The sequence below is a fragment of the Hyaena hyaena genome, unplaced genomic scaffold (assembly GCF_003009895.1).
Source record: "Hyaena hyaena isolate Hyena2069 unplaced genomic scaffold, ASM300989v1 scaffold_113, whole genome shotgun sequence".
Taxonomy (NCBI): Eukaryota; Metazoa; Chordata; class Mammalia; order Carnivora; family Hyaenidae; genus Hyaena; species Hyaena hyaena.
Window position 1 is genome coordinate 3,353,363 of NW_024080745.1, and position 16,385 is coordinate 3,369,747.

Here is a 16,385-nt window from a genome sequence, read left to right on the forward strand (position 1 = left end):
AGGCTTTGATGCCTATGCGAGGTGATGTAGTAAGCACTGACTCATGGTGATGTGTTGAGCTTCTTTCTTCATCAAAGTGGAAAAACCAGATGTGTTGCTGAATACCGCATGTGCGCCATAGTTCCAAAATTCTGTTTGCAAATTTTGTGGGGGTTGTTTGGTAAATTCTTATTTACTTATTTTTGAGACAGACAGAGAGCAAGGGGAGGAGAGGTAGGGAGAGAGGGAGACAGAATCCCAAGCAGGCTCCATGCTGTCAGCACAGAGCCCGATGTGGGTCTCTAACTCATGAACCATAAGATCATGACCCGAGCCAAAATCAAGAGTCAGGCGCTTAACTGACTGAGTCACCCAGGTGCTCCTGCATGCATGGTTTTTACTTGAAGAAGTAACTCTTTACCATTCCAGATAATTCAGGGCTTTTGAGGTTTCCGAAAGAGTCTCATAAAATAAAATTATTTAAAATTTCTTCAACACATATTTCACACATAAACATCAGAAAATGGTACTTTTTTGCTGAAGAAGAAAATGACATAATTGCAAATTCCTCCATATTCTGATTTAGACTAACTGACAAAATGTTAGTATATCCAGAACAAAGTATGTAATTTTGCAAAGACACTCGTTCTTTATTATTCCTTATTCCAAGCTGGCATTTAACTTGACCACTTAAAAGCACCAGGCTTGTCTGTGGCTTCTTTTGCCTAATAATGCAATTAGAAGCCTTTAGACAGGAGTGTTGGGAGAAATGCAAGCTTTTGGGAAATTCCAACCTTTCTAAATTGGAGTCTTCTCAAAACAAGACAAGACAAAACAAAACAAATAACAGAACCAATGTGGTTTGAAGCATTGGGGCTTGGAGCGAACAGCCAAGAAAAAATTCTTGAGACATCTTTGAAGCAAAAAACTGGTTTTATTAAAGCACAGGGCAGGACCCATGGAGAGAAAGAGCTGCGCTGGGATAGTGGAGTGGCTGATTATATACATTTTCAAGTTGGGGGGGCGGTAGAGATAGACTGTCTCTAAGGTATTTTTGTTTTTTTTTTAATTTATTTTTTGTTTTTTGTTTTTTTTTAGAATCCAACGAATTTTGACACCGAATACAATATGGCTGCAGGAATAGCAAACTGAAGACAAAGCAGAAAAGACACAGTTCTATCTAATTTACACTTAAGTAACAGGAGGGCAAGTCATTAAATGGATAACAGAACAGTTGAGCTCGATGGAAGAATTCTCTTTCTAGTGCCCATACTTTTGGAATTCCCACTCTCTGTTGTCCAACGGACACACCTGCCGTGTTTTGAGCCAGCAAGAGATGCAGTGGAAGTGAAAGGCATGGTTACAGACTCCCCACGCAACAGTGCACTCTTCAGAAGTAGCAGACGCCTGGTTAGCTTGACGTTCTATGCAAAGATCCATAATGTGGTTCCTGCAGATGGCACAGTTATCAACCACAATATGCCAGGCCCAGAGGGCTACTGCATTCCACTTTTTCACTTCAAAGCGCTTCTTGCCCACGCCGCTGTTGGTGCCACTCGAGGTATCCACATCCATCGCTGCCGCCATTTTGGAAACACACGGTCTGTCTCAGTCTCTAAGGTATTTTGGAAACAAGGTTTCCAGGATTCTGAGGGGGCAAACTATTGATAAAATAGCTTTTTTCTTGTAAATCATTAAGACAGTTGCAAACTGATGGAGACTCAAGTCCTGCCTGCCTGTGATCTCTGTCAGGTAACAGTTCTTCCCCCTAGCACGGCGTTAACATTAAGACAATTGGGAATTCCTGGAGGAATGTTAGACTCTGCCTGTTTCAAGGACTTGTCAATGGGCTGTAAGTTGTAAGAAAATTTAATTTTTTTTTCTTTTGCTTTTGTTTCCCACATCAAAAACCACCTCATAGTTTCATGTGTTTTCTGGGTAGAGACCTCAAGGTGTTTCTTCAGCACTTTACCTGCTAGTTGCCATGAGCCAGAATTGTAGTACGCAGTCTGGCTTTCATAGCCCATCACCACAGAACAATGCATATCAAATCAAAAAGTGCCATACTTAGAAGTCCTTTTTTCCTTTTAATTTCAGCCAGATGGCATATAGACAGATACCTGTAAATCTCATGTCAGGAATAATTTTAATATTTAATCATTATATTAGGAGAGCAAATTTAGGAATTATTGTTTCTTTCCTTCTAATTCTCAAACTTTCTGAATATTGTTCTATTATTTTTAGAATATGAATTACGTATTAAAACAAAACAGAATATTGGGGAAAAAATGAGACTTGCAGAAGTCAAAAGATTATATGTCACTTTGATTTAAGAACAGATACTTTCAAAATATAATAGGATAATTATTGGGCTAATAGTTAAGAACTAGTTGGGCTATCTGCTTTAGATATATCATTTTATTTTCAGAAAGATTCTGTGAGACAAGTACTATTCCTGTCATTTTATGGATGAGGAGTTTGAAACTCAGAAAATATAAGCAACTTGTCCAGTATCACACAGTGAGTGGCTGAGTTATAATTCAAACCCAAGTCTCCTTACCTACCAACTTTGGCTCAGGTCATGATCTCGTGGTTCATGAGTTTGAGCCCTGCATCCAGCTCTGAGCTGACAGTTTAAAGCCTGGAGCCTGTTTTGGGTTCTATGTCTACCTCTCTCTGCCCCTCCTGTGTTTGTACTCTGTCTCTGTCTCTTTCAAAAATAAATAAACATTAAAAAAAAATAAAGAGAAATGAATAAAAGTATCTTTGGGGAAGGTACCATTTTACAAACAAATCCAGCTCTCTTCCAGCAATCTTTGCTCTATTTCCAGAGTCTGTATTTCCAGAGTCTTCTGATCCATGGCTTCGGCTCCCCAGTGGGTGTTTATCAGGAATGGAGGCCCAATTCACGATCCAGATCCTTAAAATTTTCTATTAGAAACTAACGAATATTTTTCATGAAAGACAAGCTCTTGGGGTTTTGAGCAGTATGAAACAACTTTTCTGAGACCTGATCACACCACTCCCTTCTCTAAATTCCTTTTTTTATTTGTCCCTGAATACTCCCAGCACAGCACTGTGTCTGGCAGTTAATGGGCACCCGGTAGATGTTGGTTGACTGATAAAATACTGAATGAGGTTTTGAAAGACTCACCGAGTTGGCAGACTCTAACACACAGCAACGTGTTGAAAGTCTGCAGAGGAAAAATACTTAGACATAATTAATTGGTTTCTCCCCTGAACCTCATCCCATTAACACAATAGTTTGACAATAGGCAAAGCCATCCTGGAATTCCTGCATGGCAAACCTTTGTTTTGATAGCACGTGCCTGATTTGTACAGCCCTTCATGGTGCTGACTTGTGCACATATTCTAGCCTCTAAGATCTCTCCAATCTTTTCAGCAACCATCTTATGCCATCATTTCCTTGTCTTTAGAGAGCATATTTTTTTTCTGCTGCCCTTGGCCATACTAAAATTTGCTCATTTGATTCAATCTGACCACCTTGATCATATGCTGGAATCAAATTGTGCTTTTTTCTACTAATCCTTCCAAAATGAAAGAGAAAAGAGTGATATCTTTGTAGCAGTTGCAAACAATTCTTTCCACCTCCCCGAGCTCTCAAAATTATTATCAGGTAATCTTAGTAACAGATAAGCCATTTTAGTGACAGATAAGCAAAATATACTATGTAATAGATGTGTGGGTATTCTATCATCCTCTTGAATTACCCTTCAGCAATCCAGCTTTTGCCATTTTCCAATTATATATTGGCTCTACATTTTTTTTTCCCCTGGGGAAACACCTGTTCTTTCTGCAAATGAAAAACTATTGCTCACCCTAAAGGAGTCCTAATGCCCTGGGAGGATTTCCTTCTGTGGCTTTGTTCCTCAAACAGGTTCTCCTACAGAGCTTTCTGGTCTCTGTAGCTTTGGTGAAGGGAAACAAATTTGCTGGCATTTTTTTTCAGTTCTCAATGTATTAATAGCCCTGTTTTCTTACTTGTGCCCATGTGCACTCTTGTCATGAGTGAAAAAAAGATAGCCTTGAACACTGCTCTAAAAGATAGCATTTGCCTTGGGAATAAATGCCCATAATTCCTTTCTCTCTATAAATATTTCTATAAAAATGCAAAAGCAATCTTGGCTGACAGAGAATGCAGTTATTTAAGTGTAAAATTCTCCTGATGAGCTCAACTTGAGTGTCTGAAAGAGCCAGAAGCCCATGATCCAATTCCCTGTTGAGAAAAAATCTTATATTAAAACATGGTAAATATTATCTAAGAGAATTTTACTGCAGTGCATCTGGGAACTTCCACTTTGAAATTTATTGCAGTGAGCTGGGCCATGTTTTGAACTTGAGAGTTTGTGGGATTCTTTATCCAAGTTCATAGTCTGATAAAATTTTAAAGTAAAATTTTTTAGCTCCTAAATTTAATTGTGTATTCAAACTGCATAAAAAAATTCTTTGTCATTAGTTTGTACTCACTTATATCAAATAATCAAAGGGTTAGCAGTCTCTTGGTATATTTCATTATAGCCACCAAATATAATGGTGTGTGAGATAGGTCATCAATATCTGTATTTTATTTTTTAATTCAATTAAAATAATTTTGTGTAAATATAAATGTGGACATGTAAGCATACATATATATTTTTTCTCCTTCTCTTTCCCCAAATTATTTTACAATACCCCATGTGATGTTAGAATATAGTTCAGAGGAAAAGTCAAACTACCTGGATTCAATCCAGGCTCTAGTACTTACAATCTGTTTGACATTATTTGAAGCCTCAGTTTTTCAAGATTGTTGTAAAGATTAAATGAGATAATTCACGTTAAGCACTTGGCACAGCACCTGGCAAGTTGTGACATTATTCATTATAAGGAGAAAAGTCAGAATCTGAGAAATATATAAATATTACAATCATATAGATAAACTATTATTTTAATTGTTCAAATTAAATGGCTGAATTGGTTTTTAGTTTTTTAGCTGTTACAACAGTAAGATAAAATGTAATCCATCATATAAATCTTGGTTTCAGAAGGGAAGAAGAAATTAGTTCATAAGTAAAGTTTTTGCTTGCTCTGAATTCCAAAAGGCACTTATAAAGGGTACATTGAATAATATATTGAATAATGTTTTCAGTAACATTTTACAGCAAATATTGTGAAGAATTAATATTGCTGATATAGCAACCTTTGGTAAAAAAAAACCAATGTATTCAATTAAAATGTAGATTAGTAAACAATTATATAACAGACTCAGTAAATATGGCCTAAGTTTGTAGGCTTATGGAATGAAAAAAAAAGTTACTGAGCATTTAGTTTGTGCACTGTATTGTCTTAGGCACTGTAAGGAACACATAGATAAATTAGACTCAGTCCTTGCTTTGAAGAATTTACTAATTTATGGGGCACCTGGGTGGCTCAGCCGGTTGAGCATCTCTTGGCTCAGGTCATGATCTCACAGTTCATGGGTTCGAGCCCCATGTTGGGCTCTGTTCTAATAGCTCAGAACCTGGAGCCTGCTTCAGATTCAGTGTTTTCCTGTCTCTCTTCCTCCTCTCCCCTGCTCGTGCCCTATCTCTCTCTCTCAAAAAAAATAAACATTAAAAAAAAGAATTTACTAATTCATAAGGCATGGGAATGAGAATAAGAAAATGATAACAAGAACTATGATCAAGGGAGACTAGTGTGAACCCCAAAGAATGATATAAAATGCTCTGGAGATTCAAAGGAAAAAAAGGTGTATTCCCTAAACACATAAACTCAACCCCACCCCATGGTCTTTGCACCTGTTATTCCCTGAACCTGGATGCTCTTCCCCCTACATGATATGGACAATATCTCCTTTCCCTTGGAGGCCTCAGCTTATGTTCTTACCTCTTTGTGGAGGCCTTTCCTGACTGCTCATCACAGAGGAGACATTTCAGCTTCTTGTTCTTCTTCATGGTACTTAATACAATTCATGATTATCTCATTTGTTTGTTAGTTTACTTGTTTTTTATCTGTCTCCCTATGTAAAATATAAGCTCCAAGAAGATAAGACTATATCTGTTTTTCTTGTCTTCCATTTACTCCTTGATTCCTAGAACAGTGCCTGGAACAGAGCAGACATTCAATATATATTTGTTGAATAAACCAATGAACAAACAAAAGATCCCATTTGGTTGGCAGGATCAGAACAGGTTTCATGAGAGGAAGGAAGGAATCCTGAAGAAATGGATAGGGTTATGAAAGGGTAGAGAAACGAGAGATGTTCCAAACAGAAAGAAAAGCATCAGCAGATATATGGAGCCTAGGACACACAAAGCATTTTCTGAAAGCAATAAACACTGTACATCTTTGAACTTAAGATGCGTACTTCATTCTCCTACGTCTTCCTTCCATTTTTAACATATCCAACTTGGTATAATTGGCATGTGTCTTATAATGACTATCTGAAGATACTATGGTTGTATCTTTTTTCCTCTAAAATGTTATTTAATTGATGATGTGTCTTATAATGCATTTTAGAAATGGAAAAATAAAGTAATTCAGTTTTATTAGGGCAAAAGTATGTGTAGGGGAGTTGAGAAAGTTCTGTTGTAGAAGTTATACTCTCGGTACATGACAAGGCCGGAGTGGTAAATTTATAGCATACTTAATTTATCAGAAATGGGAAGGGGTTCCTACTAAAATTGTAAAACTATATTGTTTCCCAAAATAGTTGTAAGTCTTTCTATAAAGATATATTTTTTTGACCATTGATATTTTAAAAGTTTAAGCTCAAGATAAAAACTCTGTACCAAGCCCAGGAGAATATAAAGTCTCCTCACTGGACCATGAGCTATTTGAGGGCAGGGACTGTATCTCTAGTAACTATCACAATACCTCATATGGAGTAGAGGCTCCGCGAATATTTACGCAATAGTAAATTAGTAAATAATTGTTGAAGGAATGACAACAATTTTACCATTCTTTATAAGAGAAAAGATTATAGTGGATAATGGAGATGAAAACAATTGTTAGACTTTTTGAGGCCAGATAGAATTAGCTTAAAGACTTTGGAGGAGGGAAGTGTTTAGCTACTGTTTGGAAGCAGGGGAGAGATACAGGCTGGCAGAGAGGAGGCGTAAGTAGTTGGAAACAGGACGTGTAAGTCCTAAGGTGTTTGTTTGTTTGTTTGTTTGTTTTTTGCAGAAAATGATAAAATATGTGTGGAAGCCACAGAGAGCAGACCAGGAGAAGGAAATGCATTAAGCGAGGGCAGGAAGAGGAGGAGCAGGCAACCATGGAACCAGAGAGGGCCTGAGTCTGTCTTGACTTGCTTTTACTAAAAGTCAGTTATGAGCCAGAAAATATGCTTGGACAATTAGGTGTGGATACTAAAGTCGCTCAGAACATAGGCAAGATCCTTCCTAGCTCTTGTCACTAGCAATCTCCAAGACGCTAAACACAGGGGACACTTCAGTCCTCCTTACACCTGACCTGTCGGCAGCATCTGACTCTGTTGACTTCTCTCCTTTTTAAAAAAAAATTGTGGGGGCGCCTGGGTGGCTTAGTCGGTTGAGCGTCCGACTTTCGCTTAGGTCATGATCTCGCGGTTCGTGGGTTCGAGCCCCGCGTCGGGCTCTGTGCTGACTGCCAGCTCGGAGCCTGGAGCCTGTTTCAGTCTGTGACTCCCTCTCTCTCTGACCCTCCCCTGCTCACGCTGTCTCTCTCTCTCTCTCTCTCTGAAATAAATAAAAACATTAAAAAAAAAATAAAAAAAAATTGTGCTAAAATACACATGATACAGAAAAGATAGACATATAATACAAAATTTACTGTCTCAACTACCGTTAAGTATACAGTTCAGTGGCATTAACTACATTCATATTGTTTTGCAACCATCACTACACTCCATCCACAGCACTCTCTTTATCTTGCCAAAGGAAAACTCTATAGTCATTAAACAATAACCCCAATAAACAAAAACTCTCTCAGACCTTGGTAACCACCATTCTACTCTCTGTCTCAATGAATACGATTCTAGGTACTTCATGTAAGTGGACTCACACAGGATTTGTTCTTTCATGACTGGCTTATTTCACTTAGCATAATGTCCTCAAAGTTCCCCTATGCTGTAGCATGAGTCAGAATTTCCTTCCTTTTAAAGGCTGAGTAATATTCCATTGTATGTGTATCTACCACATTTTGTATATGACCTCTCCAGTTTTTGAAGCCCTCTCTTTCTTTAGCTTCCACAATTGTTTTTCCTGGTTTTCCTCTGACCTCCCTGACTTCCATTTCTCTGCTTTATCCTGAGCTTAATGTCTACCACTTAGCTGTTTAATGTTGAAGTTCCCTGGAACTTGGTCCCAAGCCCCTCCTCTCCTCTTATTCTCTACTATTTCCTTAAACAAGCTTACCCAAGACCATGGCTTCCCTTCCTGTTTATTTGTCCTTACTTACAAGTGTACAGTTTTGCAGGGAGGGGTGCACAGGGAGCGGTGAGGAAAGAAGGGGGACATCTGCCTCGCCAATCAGATCAGTAGACTCATCACTGATGAACAAAGGGACAACAGATGTCTCAGCCAAATTGCTCTCACAGCTGGATTGGGAGTTTAAGTATGAATTGAAAGGCAAGAGGCCAAATAATGCTTGAGGAAGTTGACCTACACTCTGATTTCACAGAAAAGAATACAACAAGAATAAGCTGTCGGGAGATGGGCAGTGGTGGCAGTTTAGCCAAAAGGTGACTGGGATCCAGGCAAAATATGTTTATAAGGAAAAGTGGACACAAACCAATAGTTGAAAATGTGGAATAAAAGAAGTGATAAGCAGTGAAGTTAATACTTTCTCTAAGGCTCTTGCCTTCTTTTTGATCGTGCTTGAGGTCAAAAGAGCACTTCCTCTGAAGATTAAACAAAAAGACCCAATTAGATATTTGAGATGTTTTTTCACCAACCTCGAATCCCCTTTTATTTCATCCTCTAGGGCTGAAATCTATGCAAAATTCAGAAAAGGATGAAGATAGGCTGACCATGGTGTCCCCAATTGTCTATGCTTTCCTCCAATCTTTGTCTTTAATATTGCTGCTTTCTAATTATTTTTTTTAATGTTTATTTGTGGGAGAGAGAGAGGGCACGAGCAGAGGAGGGGGAGGAACAGAGATTGAGGGAAACAAAGGATCCAAAGCAGGCTCCGGATTGTCAGCACAGAGGCTGATGTGAGCCTGAAACACACAAACCATGAGATCATGACCTGAGCTGAAGTCAGGTGCCTTACTGACTGAGCCACTCAGGTGCCCCAGTATTAGCTTTTGGTTAACAGCGCACCTTTAGTCTACTGCCCTCCCTTCAAAAAAAATCTTGTTATACCCTTTTATAATTATCATTAACAGATTTCTTAAGCTTAAAAAAGCCAAAAAAGGATTTTGTTTTCTTTTGGATCAAACCTTAAAAATATGAATGATCAGTGTTATAAGTCAAGTTATTTAAGAACAACCAACAAATCTTGGACACTGATAATGGTTGAATTAGGATATTAGGCAACAAGGTGGGATTAGACATAATCCTTATCCTATAAACATAAGATAACAGATATGGAGTAACGATTGAACTTAGTTGGCTTTTCACTTTACTCCTTATTCTGGTGATAGCACTCCACATTTACTTTGGGTTATTGCTGGAGATGGTCTGTGACAGCATTAACCAAAGTACTTTTCCAGCCAAACCATAAGGTGGGCCTGATCTTCGAGGTGGGTCTGATCCAAGTTAGGCCAATCAGATGCTTGCTCTCAGGAATTTGAATCTAGAGGAGAGGAATGAAAAAACAAAAGGATCATTTTTTGCTTGCTCTCTGAATCTGCAAGTCTGCCCCAGTCCCAGCTTTTTCTGAGCCAGGTTATTGAGCTAGGCTTTCCATTCTATGAGCTAATGCAGTGAATGGAAATTTCCTTTTTGGCCTACCCTAGCTAGTTTCCTTTACTTCCAATCAGCATTTTATCTTGAAGGTTAGGGAGTGCCAGGTGCTATTTTGAAGGCATTGGATGGATGTCATTTGATCCTCACAACAACTCTCCAATTATTTTTCTCCTTTGACAGAAGGTGAGCCTCTGAAAAATTAAAGCAACATGTCAAAGTTTTTACAGCTAGCAAGAAATGGAATTGAGATTCAAACTTAGGTCATAGGACTCTTGGTCTTTAGCATTTCATCTCTAGGGAAGAATTCTTTTTTTTTATTTTATAAAATGTTTTAATGTTTATTTATTTATTTTTGAGAGAGGCAGAGCGTGAGCTGGGGAGAGGCAGAGAGAGAAGGAGACACAGAATTCAAAGCAGGCTCCAGGCTCTGTGCTATCAGCACAGAGCCAGATGCGGGGCTCGAACTCGTGAACCACGAGATCATGACTTAAGCTGAAGTTGGATGCTTAACTGACTGAGCCTCCCAGGCACCCCAGGAAGAATTCTTTAGGAAAACTCAGGGCTTTTGGTAATGAAGTGGTGGGGAGGTGACACCGGAGGCTAGAAGTATGAAGCTGAGACAAATACTTTTCTCCACAGTGAAGTACTAGAATTTGGGGAGGTTTTCTCTGACATTTAGAAAATAGATTTGGGGAGCCTGGGATTCAAAGAGGGCTGCAGATGGTTGGGGCAGGGTAGAATGAATCCTTGCAATAACATTAGGCTGGAGTCTTAGAAGAAGCCAAAGTATTCATTAGGGTATTTTCATTATAAGTAACAGAAAACTAAACTCAAAATGGATATAAATCATTATACTATTATTCCAAGAAACCCAGAGGTAGGAATGTTTAAGATTAGATGCTTTGGTGGGCCAACAATAAACACCAGGTTTTATTCTATCTTTCCTCTTTGGACCCTTTGTTGTGTTCCCTTTGCCCTCAGGGAGAAATGCTCTCACCTTTATAAGTTGGCTACAGCACCACTTATGACCTTCGCACAAGACAATGGTCAGAGGAGGAGACTACCACTTTCTGAGTATCTCTTTTGGGAAGAGGAAACTTTTCCTAGAAGCAACCGAAAAGATTTCTTTGCATGTCTTATTGGCCAAAATGCATTACATGCCCAAGCCGACACCAATCACTGCTAATCATAATTGCTAAGAAGAATCAAGATGCAGCTCCCAGGGGTGGGGCTTGAAGAAGGTGGATTCCTGAACAAAATCGAAGTTCCCTAAGAAGGAGAGAAAGAAAATGGAGTAAACATGGAGAGGTGGCCACACACTCTCCTAATACAGTAAGAGATTCTTTGAGGACCTTGAACTTTAGGAATAATAAAGATTATGGCAGGCTCTAAAGCTAGAAAGTCTTGGACGTGACGGATGGCTTCCTAACCTACCAGCTGTATGATAGTGGGTATAAGGATGCTGTAAATATTAAATAAAATAATGTCTGCAAAATGCTTGGCACAGTATCCGGCCCATGTTAAATGCTCAATAATTGGTAATTATTTTAATTATCATATAGAGCTTTTCATCACTTCCTGTTCTAAGCTGAGTTACTCTCTATTATTCCCAAATATTTAGTAAAAGTCCATTACATGAAACAGCCTTGTGTTAGCGATGCTTTTATGAATGAAGAAGAGCTTGTGTCTCTCCTTGGGGAACAGGGAAGTTAAGGGACCACTGCAAATGCAGGAGGCAGGATGGTGAGAGAAGATCAAGAATTGAGCTGGAAGTAGAGGTCTGGAAGTAGAGATGAGAGTCAGTAAATTCGAGTTCTCAGGAGAGGAGAGCTATATGCAATAGGAACTTGATTTATTCTAGTTAATACTAAAGAGAAGGCTGAGTCTTAGAAAACTTTGGGTCACATGCACATTTGAAAAGAAGACTTAACAGTGAAAGGTCAACAAGCATGATGAGTGATGCACATAATGAGTGCAATAGGAACTCAAAGAAAAAAAGAGAGAGAAACTACTGTAGATGACAGGGGTCAGGAAAGGTCACACATGGCATGTGAGACTGGGACCTACCTTTGAAGAATATTTAAAGTGAAGTTAAGGGAAGACAAGGGAGTGTTCTAGATGGAGAGAATGGTGAAAGAGCACAATTAGGGAATCAAGAACCTGCAAAAGATACAGAAATACCAACTGGGTTTTTTGCAATGGTCTAAACATAAAATGATAATGCTGTGAACAAAGAAGCTGACTATTGTTGAGCTAAATAAACCTACTGAGGAAATAAAGTTCTGCTTTTGCAATAAAAAAAAATCTGCTTTTGAAATTATAAAGGTGGAGCTAGTTAAAAATTATCATTATAAAAAATTACAACAAACAGAAATACAAATTCAAAATATCATAGTTACCCAAGTTTGTTAATTTACTAAAATCAACAACCCTAATGACCGTTTTCAATGGTGTTCACTATCACCATAAAATCATAAGATCATACAAACTATAGTCGACTGGCATGAAAAAATATTAATATAGACATAATTTTTAAGAATAATGGCTATTTATTGCATGCTTAAAATGATTCACTTATCTAATCAGTAGATATTGTCATATCATCCAATCACCAGCCAATATTGTTTCCTCTAAAATATATGATGCGAGGTAAAGAATAAGGTTAAAAAAACTGTATGTCTTGAATGTTACTGAAAATTACTGCATGTAAGATGCTGTTCTAAGAACTATGAGAGACAAAAAGTTGTGACTTGGAATTGTTCTTAATAGACCATAATCTAACCTGATATGTTGAGTGACAGGACGCTGAAGGACTCTGAAGTCTAAGTCTAAGAGAGGTGCAGTTTTCCAACGAGGTGCCATGGCAGGTTTCAAAGTGGGAATGACATAACTGGTAGGGAATCTGACTACCACGTCCAGAATGGATTGGAGGGCAGGGACCAAAGATACGAAACCCATCAGCAAACATATAAGACTGCAACTGTGAGGCGACAAGGGTCTGAGCTAAGGTGTGCCACAGGGAAGGAAATCAAGGAAGCGGTGGGTTCCAGAACGACTGTTTAAGCTGCCAGTCCCACCCATTTCACACAGCCAGAAGCACCTTGAGGGAGGTCTCCAGGAAATCCCAGGGCACACTCCCAGTCCTGCACGTTCTCCCTACTGTGTCTCACACTGCATGCTGATGTGCGGCTGGCCCCCTTCTCCCACTTAGTGCTCCACCTGACCCTGCCGACTTCACCCAGGTCTCCTTCCCGGGTTACTGGTTTGCTTCCTACCAGGTGTGGTATGTTTTTTTCAGCACAAGAAACAGAAGACCTAACAAATAGTGACCCAAGACTCTAAGTACATTTGTTGCTTACTTAAGCAGAGGCTTGTCTCAGGGGTGGTTTGGTAATTCAACAATGTGATCAAAGAAGGCAGAATCCACCCTGCCTCCTCCGTGAGTCAGACAGGTCTCAGTGATTGTCACAGGGCTGCAACCGCTCTGGGAAACGCCCCACACACAAAGGCATTCAAACTGGAAGCAAGGGAAGGGAGACAAAAGGATTTCCTCCTCCCTTTCCTTTATTTTGTCAGGAAATAAAGTCTCCCCTTCAAGTCCTTGACCAACTTCTCCTTACACTGTACTAGTTGTGTCGGTGTCACAAGCCAACTCCTAGATCTTGGCGATCATTGGCAAAGGAGAACGGTTTTACCATGATTGGCATAGATCAGCTATCACTCATCCTGTGTGCTGGGCAGGTTTTCCTGAACAGAACTGAGGCTTGTTAGCAGGAAAGAAAGGGAATGGCATTTGAGCAGGTGGGTCAAGGTGTCTGCTATGGTTTCTGCATGGGGACAGCATCTTAGCCGGCTTAACCCAGCCTGCCTGGTGTAATCAGTTCCCAACTAGGTCTTGGAACCCAAGCATCAGTGCATCCATCCCCTACCTCCCTACTGTTCTGGTGGGAAGTTGTTGACCTGATTTGGCCTTCATCCCCGAGCAAGCAAGATATAGATGATAGTCATTACAAAGGAAGAAGGAGTGGGCAGGCCATTACCTGGATCTGCAGGGGAAGGCTGACTGGTGTCGTATGATATTAGTGAGGTCATTTGAACCTCTGTTACTACCTTTCCCTTATATGTAAAGATTTGGTAATTTAGTGCTCTTGCTTTTTATCCCTGGAGTCTGCAAATTGTTGGGTTTTAAAGGGGAGGATAATATAAACATCAAGGATTGAGGAACAGGAGGAGCTGAAAGAAAAATAGAGAGTGCCAATGTGTCTGCAGATGACAGAGCTTTTGTAAGCCTCTCTCTTATCTCTTTTCTGTGGTTTATTTCACATTAAACTTTCGCTCAGTGTTTTGGCATGGATAAACCTTGGCAATGTCTCTTTGAAAAACATCATTATCATATATCTTTTTCTTATTAAAACCAACCACATTAAAAAAAAATGATTACAGCTCTGGAGTGTTCATTAGTAAAGCCTACTGGGCATTTAGTAACTGTGTATCATCAGACTTCTGAAATGTGGCTAATTTCACTTCACTGACCTCGCCTTGTAGCTACCTTTTTATTGTTCTTTATTCCTGTAGTTTTAATTACCACAAATAGAAGAGCAATATACATTTCCTCATGTATTTTTAGAAGTTTTATTCAGCCCCCACCATGCTGTGCTGCTGTGTCCTTACAAACACACCCATTAGCCTTCTTGCTCTGGGATTTTTTGTTTGAGAGGAAGAAGGCGGCTCATGACTAACTAGGGACAAGTCTCTCTGACCCGTAAGCTTCCTCCTCTATTTTCCCTAAAATAGGTTGTGTTTACATCATCCCAAGCCATGTTCATTCTAGGGCTTTTTATTTATGCCAAATGAAATTCATAAGGAAATTTGAGCTCAGTTGAGAAGAATCATAAGGAAGAAATGCTTTTAATTAAAGGGCAACCTCATCTCTGGTTCTGCCCATCTCTCATACCCCTCACATGTACACACACACACACACACACACACACACACATACACACACCCGTCACTATTCTCTGGCCACCCTGGATCAGTCATCATTCACAGGAAGAAGATCTCAGATTCTACACCTTAGCTCGTTATGTTCCCCTTGTGCAGAAGTGCAGAAGGACCATTCCTCTGCCTGGTTGTTCCACTTTATTCTTCAAGGCCTTGTTCAAAAGTAATCTTAGAGTATGACCTTTTTAAACTCCACTTCCATCCTCTTCTCTATGTTCCCATAATATTTTGCAAATAGCTTTAGTCTTATGCTTATAATGTCTCAGTGTCTGTCTGTCCCAGCCCTGCCCACTGTTAGCTGGAGTCAGTCTTCATCCTTAGAGACCTCTTCTTAGAACCAGGACACTGCCCACCATGCCCCTCCAATTAAGCCCTGATGCTGCTTGGAGAAGCCAAGCCTGATACTGCAGTGCACTCAGCCATCAGCTTGAGCCTTTGGGTCCCAGCATCAGGTATCGTTGGTCAAGTGTTTCCTGCCTCTCTGGACATTCTCATTGGAATGGCTAGATATTCTTTTTTTATGTTTATTTTTTTATTTTGAGAGAGAGAGAGAGAGAAAGCAGAAGCTGGGGGAGGGGCAGAGAGCGAGGGTAAGAGAGAACCCAAGAAGACTCTGTGCTGAAAGCACCAAGCCCAACACAGGCTCAATCTCATGACTGTGAGATCATGACCTGAGTCAGGATCAAGAGTGGGACCCTTAACCCACTGACCCATCCAGGTGCTCCTGGAACAGCTGCATATTCTTTAGCCTGATTTACTCCCTTCTCTCCACCGTCTTCCTTTATTGCTAGACAGTGAAGTTGCCGAGTGTGGGGACCAGACTTTGCAAGTCGGAGACGTTAGAAACTGCAGAATCTCATGTAGTGATATGAGAGTTGTGTTAAAGTCCTCACTTTAATTTAGTTTGAGTCTGGTGCACAGGGTTTTAAAAATAGAGATGCCCAAGATTGTTTCCTTGGTGAAGACTTCTTCACAAACAAATAGTTCACAGAAAAGGAAAAACAAATGGCTGGTGAACATCTAAAATATATTTAACCTCACTTATAATAAGAGAGGTACAATTTAATTATATGTTAAGATATCATTTTTCACTAACCAAATAGACAAAAAGCAAAAACTTCAACACACTGTTATTAAAGACATGTAATATGCAAATACAATTTGACCTACAAATCTCATTTCTAGAAAGTTAGCCTTATAGATATGCAATATACATGCAAAACAATTTACATGTAATGGTATTTATGTCTGTATTCTTTGTGATACAATCAGAGTGAAAGAATCTAAAGTTCATCCATAGTCCAATGAGTAAGTAAATTATGGCACATCTACATACTAGAAAACTATGCAGCCAAAATTTTGTGGTAGTTTTTAATTTACTGATTGAAATGCTATTTCCAACATCTATTATTGGAAAGGAAACAGGTACAAAAGACATGATGTACCAGGCACATGTGTGTGGGAAGGATTTTTTTGCTGTTTACCCTCTTGTGGCTTTACTTTTTTGAGCCATGT

At 39.4% G+C, this 16,385-nt stretch overlaps 1 protein-coding gene across 1 annotated transcript; it reads right to left on the minus strand.

The window, feature by feature from the left end:
- Nucleotides 1-1,101: 1,101 nt before the first annotated feature.
- On the minus strand, nucleotides 1,102-1,579 carry LOC120234672 (E3 ubiquitin-protein ligase RBX1-like). Its single transcript, XM_039236626.1, has one exon. It carries the CDS (start codon nucleotides 1,564-1,566, stop codon nucleotides 1,240-1,242), a length of 327 nt encoding a protein of 108 aa, XP_039092557.1. The 5' UTR covers nucleotides 1,567-1,579; the 3' UTR covers nucleotides 1,102-1,239.
- Between the last annotated feature and the right edge of the window lie 14,806 nt (nucleotides 1,580-16,385).

Bases quoted from the DNA above. Each gene is read 5' to 3' on its own strand.
- LOC120234672 (XM_039236626.1), bottom strand. From the start codon at position 1,566: ATGGCGGCAGCGATGGATGTGGATACCTCGAGTGGCACCAACAGCGGC.